This window comes from Phaenicophaeus curvirostris, chromosome 2 (genome assembly GCF_032191515.1).
Source record: "Phaenicophaeus curvirostris isolate KB17595 chromosome 2, BPBGC_Pcur_1.0, whole genome shotgun sequence".
NCBI lineage: Eukaryota > Metazoa > Chordata > Aves > Cuculiformes > Cuculidae > Phaenicophaeus > Phaenicophaeus curvirostris.
In genome coordinates this window covers 56458591-56477079 of record NC_091393.1, presented here as the reverse complement: position 1 = coordinate 56477079, position 18489 = coordinate 56458591, and the positions used below count along the sequence as shown (strand labels likewise).

The following is an 18489-nucleotide window of genomic DNA, read 5'->3' as shown; positions in this document are numbered from 1 at the left end:
AGTCCACCCAAGAGGCCTGTCCCCTCTTCCAGAGCCCATAAACGTTTCTCTTCTTCTTGATATCACTCAAGATCTCTCTGTTCAACCAAGCTGGCTTTCTCCCCTGCCAGCTTTTTTTCTGGAACACGGGGATGGCTTTCTCCTGAGCTGCTAGGATTTCCTTTTTGAAGAGCTCCCAGCCCTCCTGGGCTCCCTTGCCCTTGAGTACTGTCTCCCATGAGACTTTGCCAACCAGCCTTCTGAAGAGTTCAAAGTCTGCCCTCTGGAAATTTAATGCTACTGTCCTACTAACCACCCTCTTCACTTCGCCTAGAACAGAAAACCCTATCATCTCATGATCACTTAGTCCTAGGCGTCCACCTACTGCCACATCCCCACAAGGCCTGCTCTGTTCATAAACAGCAGGTCCAGGAGGGCACCCTCCCTTGTTGGTTCACTCACCAACTGTGCAAGGAAGTTGTCTTCCATGCACTCCAGGAGCCTCCTAGACTGCTTCCTTTCTGCTCTATTGTACTTCCAGCAGATATCAGGAAGATTAAAGTCTCCCACCAGAACAAGAGGCATTGATCTAGAGATTAACCCCAGCTGTTTATAGAAGAGCTCCTCAGCTGCTTCTCCTTGGTGGGTGGTCTGTAGCAGACTCCCATCACAAAATCTACCTTCTGATGGGCTCCTCTGATTTTAACCCACAGGCACTCAATCTCCTCATCACCACAATCCATCTCAACGGTGCCCAAGTCCTCCCTTACAAAGAGGGCTACCCCGCCTCCTCTCTTACCCTTCCTATCCCACCTGAAGAGTTTGTACCCCACCATAGCTGCACTCCAGTTACATGAGTCGTCCCACCACATTTCTGTGATGGCAACGACATCATAGGCTCCTTGCCCTACGACAGCTTCCAGCTCTTCCTTCTTATTCCCCATGCTGCGTGCACTGGTGTAAATGCACTTCAGCTGAGCTGCCGAGCCTTCAGCCCTCTTAGAGGGAACAGAGTTCATTCCCAATTGCCTGGTAACTGGAGTAGCTAGCTCCAGAGTGCCCGTATCTCCCTTAGCACCCCCAGGTGTGTTCTCCCCCACTTTCTGTGTGGTGAGGTACTGGTGGTCCTCACCAGCACACCCTCTCCCAATCACCATTGCCCCACATCCAGGCTCGTTCCTGTTTAGCCTGGGCTCAACCCCCTCCCCCTTCACATCTAGTTTAAAGCTTGATTTATGAGCTTGGCTAGGTTTTTAGCAAGGGCTTTAGACCCCCTAGGAGACACACATGTCCCATCCTTAGCAACAAAGCCTGGGGGTGCGTGAGCCACCCCATGATCAAAGAAGCCAAAGCCCCTCTCCTTACACCAGGCTCTGAGCCAGGCATTAATCGAGTTCTTCTTCCTGACTTCCCGCTCCTCTCTACTTAGCCATGGGATGGAGTAGAATACTATTTGTGCCCCAGAGCCCTCCATCATTTTCCCAATGTCCCTGAAGTCTTTCTTGATGGTTTTGGTCTTTCAGTTTACTAGAACATTGTTACCAGTTTGGACTACTATCAGAGGATAGTAGTCTGTCTCGTGGACCAGGGAAGAAAGTTTTCTAGCTATCTCCTTCACTGATGCCCCCGGTAAGCAGCAGACCTCTCTGTGGATCGGGTTCGGTCTGCAAACGGGTCCCTCCGTTCCTTTTAGGAGGGAGTCCCCTACAACAATTACCCTCCTCTTATTATTAATGGAGGATGTTTTTATCTTTTTCTGAGGATGGTGCGGCCTAGGGAAGGATTCTAGGCTGTGGGAGCCATCATCCTCAGGGTTGGATTCCACCTGCAGCACCTGGTACTTGTTCACCAGGGGTTCTGGGGTTTTGGTGTCTGGGTGAGGGGAGCAGGTTTCTTACGTCTGGCAGGAACTTGCTGCCATTCCCCATCTCTTGTTCCCCCAACCTTGCAGTTTGCAGGTGGATGGTGTTTGGACACACCAGCTCCAGCAGGCTGCTGAGTTAGTGAGAGGGCACTACTCCACTGGTCTATCTCCCTCTCACACTCCCTGATGGTCCTCAGCCTCTTTACCTCCTCCCTTAACTCCTCCACCATGTGAAGGAGTTCCCCCACTCGAGCGCAGCTTTCGCAAGTGGAGCCAGTAACAGAGGCACGAGCTGGTGTGGGAGGGGGGCACTGCCTGCAGCCCAGGGTCTGGGTGGCTGCATGCACCCACTGTGGCTCTATCTGGGTGGCAGCATCCATCCTGCCTGCTGCAGCACACGGAGCAGCTTTAATCTTCTGCCGGGTGGCCACCATGGTCTTCAGTGTCTTCTGTCTAGTCTCTAGGTCCTCTCTGCACCCTGCCTTCTCAAACTGCCCCGCACCTCTTTGCCACGCTCCTCTTCGCAGTGCTCCAGGTTGTGGTGCTCCCAGGGGGACTCATCCTGACTTTCAGGAGCTGAAAAATATGCTGTTACGAGTACTCTTCCAGATCTTAACTAGAAGCTTGCCCAAGTAATATTTATACATATAGAAAATGCAAACAATTTCCAAGGGTGAGCTGATGTGAGTTGTTTCTTGTCTGGTGTTCTGAGTGGGTTACTTCAGAAAGTAAAAGTGAAGACCCATGCTGGGATGGGCAGGAGAGGGTGAGCTTCCAAGTGGAACATGGCTACTTTTGGTAGCTTACTTGCCCAACGCTGCTGCCTGCACACCTCACTGCTTAACACTCTCAAGGTCTAAAGTTTTAAAATAACACATCTGGATGGTTGTTTAAGTTGACAAAGTTGAGCGATTCCAGACAGAAAGAGGCTTTGAGGGAGTCTGGAAGAAGCTATGTTTGTTTTAACCTAGTTTGGTTTTCCTTTTTTATGGTGCCCAACTGAAGAGAGAGCCTGATGGGTTCCACTGCACACCGCAATGAAAACAGATCAGCCTTGGTGCTCTGTGGTAGGAAAAAATCCCATTTGTGTGCATAAGCAGTGTGTGTTTGGTCTTGCCTTGCGTCTTACTAATGCTGCTCATTATTATTACTGCCTGTTCAAAGCCAACATGAAATTAGTCGGTGCTCTTGGTCCAGTAAGTCTTTCAACAAGTATCTGTCTGGTGGGTGAAAGGCTGTAACGGAAGAGCAGCCATAGTACCTGGGAAGAGGTAAAAGGGGTTAAACAAGCCTGAAGGCAGAGTTGCTTGTCACTTCAAGTCATTGTCCCTCCAAGAGGCGTTTTGGGGCAATACTACCTTCCTCTGTTGCTGATAACTCTGTTCCTGATAATTAGGTGAAGCTACAAAAAAGATTGCACCTATGAACCTGCTCTGTGCTATATAAATGCCCTACCAAAGGTGGGTTTCATTTGATCGATTCTGACAAAGAGAGGAGAATCTTTGCTGTAGCAAAGGCCTCAGAGATCTATGTGTATAACAGCAAGGGTACTGATGCGGCCTGAAAAGCTGTCTATAAACAACAGAAAACAAAGTCATGTTTGTTCAAACTTTGCCTCACAATTGTTCTGATTTTTTGGCCATACTGGAGTTCCCTCTGTAAATTGAAACAGTCGGGCAGGCTTCCAAGTCATGTAATATTCAGCAAATTACACAAAGCATGGAATGAGACGTTTGTAGCTTTCTTCTCTTAATGATAAATTTCATTTCCCTCTGCCTTTTCCAAGATTCCTGTCTTTCAAACTGCAGTCTTTGTCAGTTGTGGTGCTAGCGTAACTTTGCAGATTCTCATTGTGCCTTCAGCCAAGTACCAAAAGCATCTTTAACAGTGAAATTATTCATTTTAAACAAACTGTATTCATTTTAAACCCAGAACTGCAGGTACTCCTGTACGGATCCACTGACTTCTGCTTTTTCTAGAAGAATCACCAATGTAACAAATATGCAGTAAAATGTGTTTTTAACAATTACTATTCCTCCTTTGTCTCCATACCATGTTGATTTGGGATGTATTGTATGTACAATCCCTATTATTTCCAAGAGATGGCAACACCCCAAGGATGTTTACTTAGGCAGGGGGCTGAACAAGGTTTTCCCGTAATTGTAAACAAGCATTTAAAACAATGTAATCCAACTTTTAGCCTGTTTCCACTTTAGAGCGTTCAAGTCTATATGAGTGATGTCTGCAGACTGATGAGCTCTGCATGTTTGCCAGGAAATCCAGGTTAAACCCAATCTCCTGAACTCAGGCTTCTGCATCCTGACTCTCATCCTGTTTTGAGAAGAACTGGGGATGTTTCAGAGGGGAAGTTGTGTGCTTTTCCTCTTGGGAAATAGATCTGTTTGCTGTCACTGTTGGCTCCAGTGGCCTCTGGGCAATTTTCAAATGTGGTGTATCAGAGAACTGCCAGGAAAGAGACCGAAGTGAATGAGAGGCCTAAGAGCACTGCATCCAGATAGGATGAGATATAGCCACTCCTATATACTCATTTTTTTCCTTTGCAGCTGTTAGAGAAAGAAGGACAAAAACCAATGCATAGGATAGCAGTTGTGGCTGTTTCTGGGGTTCTCCAGGCATTCCCACCACCTTTACGTGGTAGTGGATGTTGTGAATTGTCGTCTCCTGCATGAATCACCTACTGTTTCTTGAACTGTATCATTCAAGCACACTCCTGATCAAGTAAATTGTCATACTTCGTATTAAGCACCACAATTCATCCTGCTGTACTCCTCAGCCTGTAGGACAGTACAATTTATGCTTTCCTCAACTCTGTGATCCTCAGGACCTAAATTCCAGACTCTGCCAGTGCAAGGAGCTGAGAAGAAACAGACAGAAGGTGCTGGAGAAAAGCAGGCATGTGTCGGATGCAGGCGGCATTGCTTGGAGGTTTTGCATTCCCCCAGTTTGGACAAGCTGCTCTGCCTCCAGCAGCTGTGTCCTCAACTCCCTGCCTCAGCTGCTCCCAAGAGTGAATGTCTTTGTCATCCTCTCTGTCCATGCGGGATATACATCTTAAACTGAGACACTTGAGTTCATAAAGTTTGGCCAGATCCCCAATGACTTGTTGGGAATGTTAGAGGAGGAATTGTAGGCTGCTTGGGCATTGTGGCTTTCTCTGAGGTTGTTAAGCAGGCAGCCAGTGAGGCCACAAAGAGAGTAACTGCTATCTGCATGCTGTTGTCTCTGCAGGAGAAACTATTGGCTGAATCTATTTTAAAAAAAATCTGCAATGAATGTGCCGTAGTAAAGCCAGTCACCGTCCTGTGGTATGAATTTAAACTCCTAATTAGCCTAAGGCTGGGGGAGTGCCTCCAGTTCATTTTTCCTATCTTCCACAGTGATTTTCAGTGAAAGCAGCAGTCTCTTTAAAAAAGGTCTTTCATTTTGCAAAAGGGTTTATGCAAGCCACAGTTCTTCCCCCTTTGGTACACTGATCTCGGACAGTAGTTTTTAGCACTGATTTTCTAATTGTTTTCCCCTGCAGCATCCAAACTGCAGGTCAAGCTTTGACTGCAGAGGGTTATTCAATCATCCCTCCAGATCATGGATGGAGGGGGCTTAAATTTCATCATGTTCGATTCTGGCAACTTCTCAAGGTGCCCAAATTAACTTTGGCAGGTATTTGTAAGCTCATCTGCAAAGGAACGGGAGCATGGATGTGACAGAGGTTGTGAGGCAGAGAGAGCAGAAACTGAGAAGAATAAGGCAGAAAACAAACAAGTCTCCCAAACCGAGGATGCTAAAGGCTGGACTTAATTACTAACAGAATAAACTCTTCCTTTTGCATAGTTTAAAAATGGAAAGGAACATTAGAAGAAAAAAGAAGTAAGAGCTTGCTGTACTTGGATGTCTGCATTTAAGATACATTTTTATACCCTGGGCTTGCAGGAATTGAGAAGAATCACTGAATGTGTACAGCCCTGTTTTCACTTGTTTGAGGCTTGATTTAGTCAAAGCCAAATTATTCATGCTGCCTTTAAACAGCCTTCTCAAGAGAAGTAGGGCAGGAAACTCCCACAATAACCCACACAATGGGAGTGAGAGGCCAGCCAAAGCCACTCGGTACACGTGAGGAGGGGAACCAGTGTAGCTTGGAGCAGCTGGAAGAAGATTTCAAGCCTGGTAATTTTGTATGAGGAAGCATGAAGGGCGTCTTTCACAAGGAAACCCGAATTGTTACAGCTAGTCGGCACAGCACAGACTGAGCAATGCACGCAGAATGGGGTGCATTGCGTGCAGTACATTGGGCCCTGCTCTTTGCTATCTGTGAGTTCTTAGCTGACAATTACCTGCCTTCTGGCTAGGATCCACCAGTCTGTTATTAAATACGTGATGTAGCCCCATCTGCCTGCTGCCGGTCACTGAACCAAACCTGTGCAACCAGCATAGTGGCTTCTGTGCTGGTGATGGCAGAAAATACACATAAGCACACAGGGCCCACAAGTAGCTCAGTGTTTATTTCCACTGAGAAAGTTTTGACCTGCTTAAAGAGCCATTGCTATGGAAACGTAATGAGAAGATAATTGAATGAAATGTCTTTGCTTTCCATCCCTTTCTCACAGTGGTGCCAGCAAGGTCAGAACCTTGCAGGCCTGCTTTCTCTTCAGGTTCATGCAAATTTGATAAAAATACCAAAGGCCCATGTTCTTCCCTGTGCCAGCTCTGGTTAGATAAATTATCTTATATTCAGTCAGGAGCAGTTAGAAGCCTGTCAGTTTTTTCAGACTAATTACATTACTGGGCCATTTCTACTGTAGGCAGATAACCGTACGGCTTTGCAACAGAGCCAGCATGTGCTTTTACATTGGTTTATTCACCGCTATGAACGTGCATAATATTTGTAGATTGAAAATCCCATCCAAAGCATTTTCCTCAATGGGCTATAAATAGTCATTGGGAGGAAATAAGAGGGCTACTATCAGTTTATTGAAGATCATAAAAGCAGTGGTTTCATTATCAGATGGTGCTATGCACCTGTGGATTTTATGGTCTGTAAATGAGATGCAGCCATGGGTTAAGGCACATCTGCATTTAAAATACGTAGTGTTGAAACAAAAACCCATCAGAAATCCTGTCACTCTCAGCTCCTATGCTTGTTCTCTTTCGAGAATGGTGAGCTTTCAAAAATTAACAGTTGCGTTCATGAAAGCAGCACATGGTGTCATTTGTTTCCTTTCCTGATTCTGTGGTGTACTAGCACATTCACATCTCTGGGCACATATTACTGTGTGTCTGCTCCGTATGCAAGATAAGCCCCAGTGTTCTGTCTGAAATCAGAATCAGCACAGAGTTAACAGGGAAATCTGCAGTCTAGTAGCTTGGTACAGCCTAGTTAAAAACCATCTTACTAATTGGATATAGTCTCAGCTGGCTCGTGACACGAATGTGTTCTTCCTTGTGCTCCAACTTTTGGAGCCCACTTCCAGGATTCAAGGGTTAATTTAGAAAAGGGAGGAATTGCTTGGGTATAGCAATGTCACTCCCACTGCATTGATTCTATGGAAAGATACATTGCTTGAATGACCATCTTGGATGCTAGCTTTGCCATTATTCATACAAAACCCACAGGCTGGAAAAGCAAAACTAGAAGTGCCCTCCAGAGGCAGTCCTTATGTCCAGGTCTTTGTTGTCAAAGATGTGTGGTCTGGTTTCTGTCTTTCAAGCACCCACTTAAAAGCAGTTAGTCAGTTAGTTTCTAAAGCTACCCTTCGTTCCTCTACCTACTGTTTGAAGTTTGTCCAGATAGTTAGGAAATGTTAACTCCTGTTTTCAAATTTCTTTCCAGCTTATGTCTACTTGTTCCTTTGCCTGATTTATTAATAGGGAGTACATTAGTCTTCTTGCCTCTTTGAATTTTAACGGACTGAACAGGCAAAACTTTCTTAGCTTTCTTTCACGAGATAAGTTGTCTGGTTTCCTGACTATTGTAACAGCTTTTCTCTTTACTGCTTTTGGTTTGTATTCATCTTTCTTGAGTGTGAGTGATGATGGTTGTACAGCTATTCCCATATGTATTCATTCTGTATTGCTGTTAGAATTGCCCATCTTATGTCTTTTAGGATTAACATGTTGGGTATTTCTCAGTCATTCTTATTCAGCCGGTGTCCCCAGGTACTCTGTCATTTGCAAACCTCCAGCATCTGAAAGACCAACTTTTGTGGCAGTCCTGTTTGTGTACTTGCACATTTTAGCGTTGAATTTAATCTCATTCCAGTTAAGCCAGTCTTTCTAATCAGCTGGTTCCTGGTCCAAGTTCTCCGCTTTGGCTGTTGCTATTAAATTTTGTGTCACTGATCATTGAGTGGTTTGATGTAATTTGCTAAACTCTGCTGAAACCCATCATCTAAGGCTGCAATATTTGGTTACTCCCCAAAGTAGCTCCATTTTTAGATTATTTATTGTGCTGTGCCGTCCATCCCCCTCATTTGTTTATTTCAGCAATTTGGCTCCAAGAGGCCCAAAATACAGCCTAGAGATGGTTTTTAATTTGTGAGATTAATGGATTAAGGCCTTGACCCCTTCTGCAGCTCACTTCTAGGGATTATGGATTGATACGAAAGTACTTCTTCCCTCTGTCTGTAAATCTTTTTTTCTTGCTTCTTGTCTGAACATATATCCATGCATTTCTCCTGCTATATGCCGTGACAGAGTGCATTTCATGTGAAAGCTTGCTAATGAATTTGTATATCAGACCACAACAGAAATGAAGGCCTCCATGGTGGAGTAATGACATTTGGCTCCCTTTCAGACGCACAGTTCTGAAACTTCTGCCAAGTGTCACTGCATCATTAACTTTCAGTACAAGATATCAGTCTATGAATGGAAGAACACAAATCACTTTCAGCGCACGTTCACAGAGGAGCTGCAGATTTAACAGAGTAAGGGAGTGTAATTGGCAAATCAAACATACAGTGACTCCAAGGTACTCTGGAATTTTTCACCAGATATCTAGGAAGTAAAACGCTTGATTGATTTCACTGAGGATTTTTTTACCGTCAGAGTTTTCTCGTGGAACTAAATAGCAAATGCCTTTTCAGGGTCTATGTGGTAGATTTTGTCTGCATTTCAGTCTCTTTGGACCAGCTGTTGGTGTTTTCAAGGTCAGTCCAGGCATGGAAGATTTCCTCTTTAGGGAATGCATGAATTGATAATAGGAATTTGCATCCTCTGATGCAACTCAGCATAATTCCTAAATCAGTTATAAATGAGAAGGTGGTCTGCTTGCTGTGGATTCTACCCTTGTCCTTACTCTCTCTGTCTCAGGTACATCAGAAGTTTGCTCCTACTGCTTTTCCCCTTCTTCGGAGGCCACTGTGCCACGAGTTGGTGGTCTCGGACTAATTCCCAGTGAACAGATGTACACATCACAAACATTGCCGCTACACTTGCTACATACTTGCATTGTTGCTAGCAACTGGGCAAGAGAAGAAAAGAATTAAAATGGATTCAGAGGCTAAGAAGTGCCAGAGACTGCCTCTCTACTTAGAGGTTGATTTCACAAGTGAGGCAAAGTTCTGACCATTAATGGATTTCATTTTCTAAGAATGTTGATTTGGTGCATTTCATGGATGCTAAATTAATCTAAAATAAATAGAATAACTGCTTGATGGCTGAGGTATGTGCTTGAGTGCAAATCATGTAGTGGATTAATTCTGTCATTTCCAACAGAACTTTGTTTTCTTTTTACTTTATATTCATGTGTACGTCCACATACTTTTTATCTAATTTACCTTTATTTAGAAAAATACTTACTGACAGCTTTTAAGTGTCCGGATGAAAACGTGCCTTGTTGAAAGTCTTTAAATTTTGACACTGTCTGTTCTCAGTCTTTACCCAGAGAGTATGGGGTTTTATTTTTCTCCTGCATTTGTTACTCAGGCTTCTTAAAAAAATAAGCATTTGGTGGCATATCACCTATGTTATTATCTTTTCCCCTTCAAGGGTGAACTTTATCAGCAAGGAAAACACTACCTTTCTTCCTCTGCCTGGTGCAGTACAAATCTGAAATTTGGTAGCTACAATTGGTTTGCAGTTTGTGCTGGATTAAATTTCTAATGAGTCTGAGGATGAAGGATGTTGCATTTCATAGCTTCTCTGTGCCAAACCCTCTGTGTCTAGATGAATTACTAAGCCAAACCGAAACTTCATACTATCTCATCTCCCCTTTAATGATGTCTTTGCAAATTGGTGAGCGTGTTTTCCATGCTTACAAAACGTTGGCCAGCAATTGCTTACGTCTTCTGAACTCTGAACTGGCTTGAACTAAAATGTTCCTTCAAGTGCTTTACTGAATTGATCAAAAACTCTTTATTGCCCTCTTCTGGGGTTCTAAGAAAACGCAAGAAGCCTGTGCAGTGTGGACAGCAAGCAGAGTATGGCATACACGTATTGTTATATGGCCTCATTCAAAGAATTATTTGGTTTGAATTCGTCTTGGTGTGCTGGGTTATGCATGTTTCCATTCTGACTGGCTGCTGTACAACCACCACACAATGGGACATTGTCATGTCACGGGACCAAGCTCTCAGCAAAGCCACTGCAGCAATGCTTTGCACTTGGAGCCTCCAACAAAGCCATTGAAGCTGGTAGAAGTCATTTTTACTGGCTTGGCGCAGCTTGGTTAAACAGTGGTTCCAGCAGGAGGGCTTCAAAGAGTTGCACAAGATTTGGTAATTTCTATTAGCTCCATTTATACAGACAGAAAAAAAGGCAATGAAGGGGGGTGATGTCTCATCAGAGATCCCACAATGAACTGTTGGCACTGAGTTGGAATCCATTATGGAAAGCTAGTTCAGTGAACATAAAGACAGAGAACAAAAGATTTACTTACTGTTTTAGTGGATTGTTTATAAAGGCCATGTTCTGTTACAATAAGTCTCTCCAGCTAGCTCCTGGGGATGGGAGTATACATTGCTGGGAAAGCACACAGAAGGATCTCAGGAGAAAGAAGCTGTAGTCTTCAGTCATCTGTGGTTGCACTTCATAAGGTCTGGACAAGCTTTCTTCACCATGTCTTTAAAAATTCTTCACTATTCCACATAGCGGCTGCTGAAAATTTCATGAATGTGTATTTATAAAGCATTTTCAGATAAAAAAGAAATAGTTCGAAAACTGTTATACAGCTAAACAAATACAGCATCCCAGTGCTACAGTTTCAGAGGCAGCTAAAATACTGTTTTACAAATGGAAGGGGTGGAAGTATGTGAAAAAGTGTTTTTCTGAGGGATCCCTGGACTCTTTTACCTTAACCATAGTTTTCCATCTGTATTTTTATATGCTGATCAAAAATGTTGTGCTTAAGGGGAACTCAGTTACTGTGGTCAGACCAGTGGATTCTGTTTCTCTTTCCAACTTGCTGTGTTGGGAAGAAAAGGGAAGAGAAAACAGCTCATGATGTATTGTTTGGAAACTATAATTTACGGTAATCAGACAGCTCCCGTGAAATGTGAGAGGCTTACATCAATATGTCCATTTCTCTTTTTATTCTAGGTTCTCCATTCATAAATCAAGTTCCGAAGAAGGCTCTGTAGGTCAGTATATTTCATTGTATTTGATACTCTTATAGAATTCTTAAATTTGAGTTTTCCTTGTGCTGGGATGTGAAGGGCTGAGTAAACACAATTCTAGCAGAAGTCAGCAGCATTTTTGTGGGGGTTGGGGAGGCAAGTCTTAGCAGCTTTAAAAGTTAGATACTGGATATCTCAGTGATCACTGAGAATACCCAGCTGGTGTTGTCATGTGATAAATGCAGGTCTTTTGACTTGTTATATTGAATTTCAAATGTCTGCATGTTAGATCACTTTTAGCCTATCCATTTGTACTGTGAAAATTACCACCACCAGTGAATAACTGAGGTTTCTGCCATTTTTGTTGAATGTCATGACAGAGTCTCTTCCTGTGTTTCTGAAATATTTTACATTCTTTAATATGTATTTTTCTGTTGTCTTTCACTTTTTGTTTTAAAAAACTTAGTATAATTAGTTTGTATTGCTGTCTTAATATTAGCTGAGCTGATACAATTTTGGTCAAATTTTATTTTGTTTATTGGAGCAGAAAAGAAGAACTGAGAGGGTTTTTTGTTTGTTTCTTCTTATTTTTTTTACTAGGGACATTTCCACACACTCTAAACCTAAGCTGTGTTTCAGAACATCAGTATACCCAGCTCTAGGGCTTCTAGGGCGAGATCCAAAATATTGTAGTCACACACTGAAGCTCAGTGGCATGGTTTAAGCTGAGTTCATTTGAATTTCTAAAACAGAGGGATGGAATAGCTCTGTATAGGTAGCATTTCTGCCAGATCAGGCTCAGCATGTTCTTTTGCAGATGGCATAAACTTTATAGCATGTGCCCTGATTAATTCAATGGAACACAGTTATATGCCCTACCTCGAGCCAGATTCTATTCTTTTTTACAACAAATTATTTACTTCTGAATCATCAAACCATACACAGATCTTATATTAATGGACATGGAGACCCAGCCTTGGACAGTCCAGTCATACAGATAGTAGGAGTCAGATGTTGCTGCTGATTTTACAGAATTTCTCATGCCAAGCAGCAGAACGTGCATGTGCTTTTGAGCGTGTGCGTGTATATTTATATATATGTAAAGTCTTTTTTTTCTGTATAGATATGTACACAAGTATTAGGAAATTGCTTATCTGAGTTATGTAGGCTGCATAATTGTGGTTCTGTTAAAGAGAATAAACCAAGAGAATACTTCAAAAACACATCCAGACTTGACATTAACTGCTCAAAAGATATCATAATAATTGCAAAATATTTCTGTTTATAATTCACAATATGTAAGTTACTGACATATCTCAGTCCTCTGTAGCATTGACAATTACAAAAGAATGTGTATTTCCCTGAAATAGCTACATCATCATAGTTCTAGTACAGAATAAATCAAGAAAAGCAGAAAATTTGATTTTTTTAATTTTTTTTTTTACTTAGAAAATATAGCTTAAGGCATGAAAGCATTTCTCATTTACTAACTAATGTTTCTTTCTGAAATTCTTTTGCCCTTTCCCCACATTCTCCCTTCCCACTTTCCTTTTAGGGAAAGCAGACTGGAAAAAGAAAAATAAGTTTTTTTGGCAAAATTTCCGAAAGAACCAGAAAGGACTAATGAGGCAGACTTCAAAAGGTAAGTATGTTTTAAGGGCACGCAACCTATCCATATGAAAAAGGAACCAGCATCACAAAGGACTAAAATTCATTTGCAGACGTGTGACAGTTGGGGGTCTGTAGATGTGGAAGTATTGCGGGTTTGATTCATTGTGACAGAGCTCAGAAAGATGAGTCATATTCTGTGAGACTGCATCTGCATGAGGTTGGCACACCTTTGGTCCTCACTGTTGGTGAACGCATGTGCACAAAGTGATGAGATTTATATCTATTTATAATTAATACCTGTAAATTAACAAGGTGTACTTTTTCCTGGTCCTGACTTGATGAGAGAAATGCTGATCTGCTTTAATTAGAAAGTTGTTTCTCCTTTCTTTGGCATTTGGTTACTTTGACCTGTTTTCTTTAGGCTTGAATTGCAGCTTCTTATTATAGGAGAAGACACTACAAGGAGTAGCAAAATAGTGCATCTGGTGAATAGTGTAATTGTAAGATTCCACTTTAACTGTCAGGTGTCTTTCTGTATTTCTCAAAAAGATGCAGCTGTGCATTGCTTTAAGTATTTCTCATCATGCAGAAAATTTCTGTTTCCCCTTGTTTTTCTGTTAGATCCTCCTGTTGCAAACAGATGCTTCCCCACATCACTATGTCTGTGTTCTGATGCATTTTGAAACGTGACAGAAGCCAAATTATAAGGTCCAAAAAGGACACATTTATATTCTCAGTTAAGTGTGGATTGTTACTGGCTCATAAGGCAAGTTCTAAGTATCCATGCTGACACACCTAGCTCATACGAAAAAGAGATGGAGTTGATAGCCCCAATACATCCAGCACCATGTACCAGCTCAGTGGCCAGTTGTATAGCCTGGAAAGACTGAGGGACATGGCCAGTCAGCAGCAGAAGTGCAAGGGCCCAGTGCACTGTTCCTGGAAGGGATTCCCATCCACTCTGGCAACTGACTACAGGTCTGAGTGCAGGACTTTTCTGGCACTAGCACTTTTTCTTTTGATCCTTGTTTTTCAGGATTAGTAACTGCATGATGAGAATCACATTTTGTTTCTGCTTGTCGTGCTCTCCTGATCGTCTCCTGGAGTGTCAGAGTAAACAGTTTTACTATTTTAGGCCTAATTTACTTATCTACCTCTTTTTTGCTAATCGTTCAGCCCTTTGAAATCATCCTATGAGACTGATCTGGTAAAGGTCTGCTTCTGACCAGTCAGATCCACATCATGACCAGGTTTCAGAGTATTGGATAAACTTCAGTTTCAGTGCATGAACTCTCACATGTGCTTGTTATCTCTGTGCTTTTTCCTGCAGGAGAGGATGTAGGGTATGTGGCCAGTGAGATCACAATGAGTGATGAAGAACGGATCCAGCTCATGATGATGGTCAAAGAGAAGATGATCACCATTGAGGAAGCACTTGCTAGGGTATGATATGCACACACTTCATTTTCCTGGAGAAACATCTTTTAGGACGTGGGATATACCAATCTGGAGTTTTCATTTGCTCAGAGGACGTAGGAGAAAGGGAGAAAGATTGCCTGTTTCATCTCATCTCACTAGGTAGCATAGATGAGATAGCAGTACCTTTGTTTTTGAGAAAAACTGAGACATAGCTCAACAAAAAATAGATGCCTGGAGTATGACAGATTAATCGAGTCCTAAAAGCATTTTCCTCTTGCCATTGGCAGTAACTGTGCCAGTCAGAAAAAAGCTCAAGTCTAGACATTTTCATTGCAGGCAAGGAGGATGAATCCCACCTGTATTCTTCCTTATTTATCATGCTTGTTTATAAGATTGTTTAAGTACTAAAAGAAATGCTTCAAGTTTTGCTGGACTTGTCTTATTTGATTCGGAACACGTACATTTCTTATTATTTTCCTGCTGCTAATGGCTGAAGGACAGTTTGATTGAAGGCTTCCATTTACAGCAATTAAAACTTTGAAAAATACTAACATTTAAGCTGAAATTTCTTCTTGTTTCTTAGCAAAAAGGGTGGTGGTCTGTTTTAATAGCCTTCAAGAAACGTGGCATTTGGTATTTGACATTAAATCAACACAGATGTATCTTTTTGATAAGTGCAGTGGCTGTCAGAAGTGTTTCTTTACAAAATCTAAATGTTAATAAAACAAAAGAAAATTAACGGTACGGAATTGTATTTATGCAGCAGTAGGGCTGAGATTTTAATTGCTCTGGAGCAGAAAGGACGGTGTTCAAGTTTTCACACCACTTTTGATTTTGTATTCTACTGCAAAATACTATGATGGAACACAGGATATTTTGTATGGGCTTTGTGAGAGGTGCAGAAAACATTAATGAATTGGCACTCAGATAAATTTCTATACTGGCATACTGCATCTTGAAATAGATTATCCTAGAATATAATGTTATGTTATTGTCTTAAGAAAATGCTGCTTTTTCTGGGAATTGTATAATGAAGAAAAAGCTAAATTTTGAAATTAAAAATTGGGGGGCGGGGGGGTGTCGGGTTGTACCTAATCTGTATGGCTAATATATGTACTCGTACTGTTTCCCTCTAGTGGTCTTGAACTACTTGCAGCAATTTTTTTTAAATATCAGTTCTTGATGATCCTTTCAACAGTTTGACTCCAGTAGGATTGGTTTTACATTTTAAGCCTCTTATTGGAAAAGGGGAAGGATGGTCTTTAGTTTTAAAATTATAAAAGATGGTTGCCAGCCTTTAGTGGAGATCATTTTTGAAGGCAGTTGGTGGGCTATTGTGGTTTGGTCTGTCCGGTGGAAACTGCCTCTGAGATGGGAATATATAGCTTGTATTTTACCAATGACAATCAAAGTTCCCTGTTTACAGATCACTTCCTTTAAAAAAACCCCTCATCATTACAACTTCTAATTCTAAAGCAAATTAACTTATTTTGAACAAGTGACATATACAGTGCAAATGTTTTGATTTTACCAGTTCCACAATGATATGGGGGGTGGAGGAACCTGCAAGGACATTAACTTTTCGTGTTTTAATGAAGATTGATAGCTTCTTCTCACTGGAAAATATTCTCAAATTTCAGCTGAAAGAGTATGAAGCTCAGCACAGGCAATCAAGCACTGTAGACGCAACAGAATGGCCTGATAGTTCTTACTCAGCATTTGATGGGTCTTCTAATTGTAATGTAAGTACTTATCATTCTGTCATTCTGACGTCGCTCTCCAGTATTATATAATATTTGAATTCTTTTATGGCAGTACAGAAATATACTGATTTACCTGGTGGTTTCCTTAATAGCAAATGTATCATTTGACCATGTGATGCTATGTTCTGTCTGCAGAAAATCTTTAACGCGGGGTTTTAAATCTTCGATGATTCAATCTCTATGGCCTTAACAGTTTTAACGAGTGATACCAGGCAAAAATAAATGCCTTTGTTCTAAGATGCACGGAAAAGGGGTTTTTAGATTGTTTAGAGGGAACTGTTTCAGTTTACTTCTAAATTACTGTGAATCAGCGAAGTTTCTCCGGCCTTCCTAGCCCTTGTTGATGCATCCTAGCTGAGGGTTTGGCTAAGTCCTAGCTGCTTGCTGCTTTCAAACAGTTCTGTCTCTGTATTTGCTAACTCTCAGCCGACAGAGTTTGCAGCTTTTGCCAGATACATAAGTGGTAAGGCAGCTTTCCTCTCTCATTTTTACTTCTGAGCTGTATAGCTTCTGTTGTAATTATGGGCACCAGGCAGTCTTTGTGTCATGCCATAATGAATTCATTAATTTTTCCTTCCAAAATCTTCATTTGCACTGATGATTTTATTCCACTTCATTTCTCTAATTGAAAGCTTGCAGATAAATCTTAGAGAAGAACACATTCAGCTGTCAAATCCAAGCTCTTTGTAACCCACATAATTGAATCGTAGGCTTTTGAGACTATTGATTCATCTATTTGTTTTATTGTCAATGGAATTTCCTGCTAACTGCAGCAGACAGTTAGCTTCTCCTCCCTGAATTGAAAGGGGACTGCTATGTCATTTTATGAGATGTTTAAAATATTTTCTGGTGAAGAAGGATTTTCTTGTTTGTATTCAAAAAAAAATAATGTCATCTTTAGTTAGATGGGAGCAGAGCAGGACTGATGTTGCCTTATACTCTTTTCTGATATTTCAGAAATGTGTGAAAACTAGAGAAGGAATGATCCTGACTCTTCTGCACTGATTGTTTAGCCATTTGGAAAATGTCTTGATGTTTTCCTCATTAGTGTTTATAGCTTGAAGTTTCCCCTCTTAAGGTTTTTGGCTAAGGTATCTAGAGTATAAAAGCTTCAAGACTCTCATTTACCGTGGTCAAATCTCAGAAGGATACTAAGTTCCTCTCTTAAATCTTCTGATAGTGGTTTATGCTTGAAGTTGAAAGCTGTGTATCCTTTTGAGGCCCAAACATTACTCAGCATTTGCTCCCTAATGGAAAAGCTTGGCCATCTTTGCACATCAAGAACTCTGTTGCCTCTCTGTGCTGTTCTGGTAGGATTTGAACTATCTTTCTGTTTACTATGATAGGGGATCTCTATTCCATTGTTGTAGATACCTCTCAAGATTTTTGCCCTTGATCCTAATTTTTATTCTGGTTATATTTAACAGAAGCTGTGGAACTGCTTGCTTTCTAGGGGAAAGCATATAACCTGCAGAAATGAAACTTGAAGGTTCACGTTAGAACAAAAGCCAGCTTGACTTCTTTTTTTGTGGACAAGAAAGAAACTAGGGTTAACTGGGGTGAAATTGGTCTGTAATTGACATGCGAGAGGGCAAAACAAACAGTGCAAGCTATCAGGTATGTCTGTAGAGGTAGAGTGTGTTGTTCACCTAGACTGTTTTGTGAAAGGACATCTCTGTTAATCTAAAATGACCATCTTTTTGAGAGTTGCAAAGATGATTCTTTTTTCAAACCTTTTCTTTGCCAAGTGGTTTGAACTTTCAAGTTTGTGATTGATACTCCATGAATTTGGAATCTCAACTTGAAACTACACTACGCATTCTATAGAGGCTATAAAGCAAAGATATTTTTCCATATATTAAAAATGTTCTGTTAGATAGCCTACTGCCTTCTAACCTCAGAAAGTAATTGAAAATGAGTCACTGAAATTGAAGTTTCTGGTTCGCATTAAAACTCCTTGGGCAATGGCTCCTCTTGTTCTGTTGGCATTGTTTCTGTTTTCTTTTTTTTGTCTCATGGCCAAATTGTTACTAGGCAGTTTTTAATGGAACATTGCGATCATACTTGATAATTTTGTAAACATCTTGTACACATGAATGATAAAAAATCAAATTGCACTCTAACTGTAGATTGAGGGAATTTAGGAAAAAAATATTTTTTAGTTTGCTTGCTGTGCATTTGGGAACCTTGGGGATTTAAGAGATATCAAGACACTGGTGTGATGGTTTGGTTTGGTGGGTTTTTGTTTTTCTCATTTTATCTTTGCAGGCAAAGAGACCTACTGGTT

At 41.3% G+C, this 18489-nt stretch overlaps 1 protein-coding gene across 8 annotated transcripts in view; it reads left to right on the top strand.

Annotated features, from left to right (window-relative positions):
* Positions 1 to 18489, top strand: part of LOC138718016 (SAM and SH3 domain-containing protein 1-like) — a 550517-nt gene that overhangs the window by 488779 nt on the left and 43249 nt on the right. For 6 of the 8 annotated variants that reach the window (XM_069852136.1, XM_069852143.1, XM_069852140.1 and 3 more), the window contains exons 5-8: positions 11393 to 11433; positions 12965 to 13051; positions 14351 to 14463; positions 16080 to 16181. In XM_069852136.1, coding sequence (XP_069708237.1) covers positions 11393 to 11433; positions 12965 to 13051; positions 14351 to 14463; positions 16080 to 16181 — 343 coding nt within the window. The remainder of the gene's footprint in view (positions 1 to 11392; positions 11434 to 12964; positions 13052 to 14350; positions 14464 to 16079; positions 16182 to 18489) is intronic. The other 2 variants (XM_069852137.1, XM_069852142.1) reach the window with 1 other exon arrangement.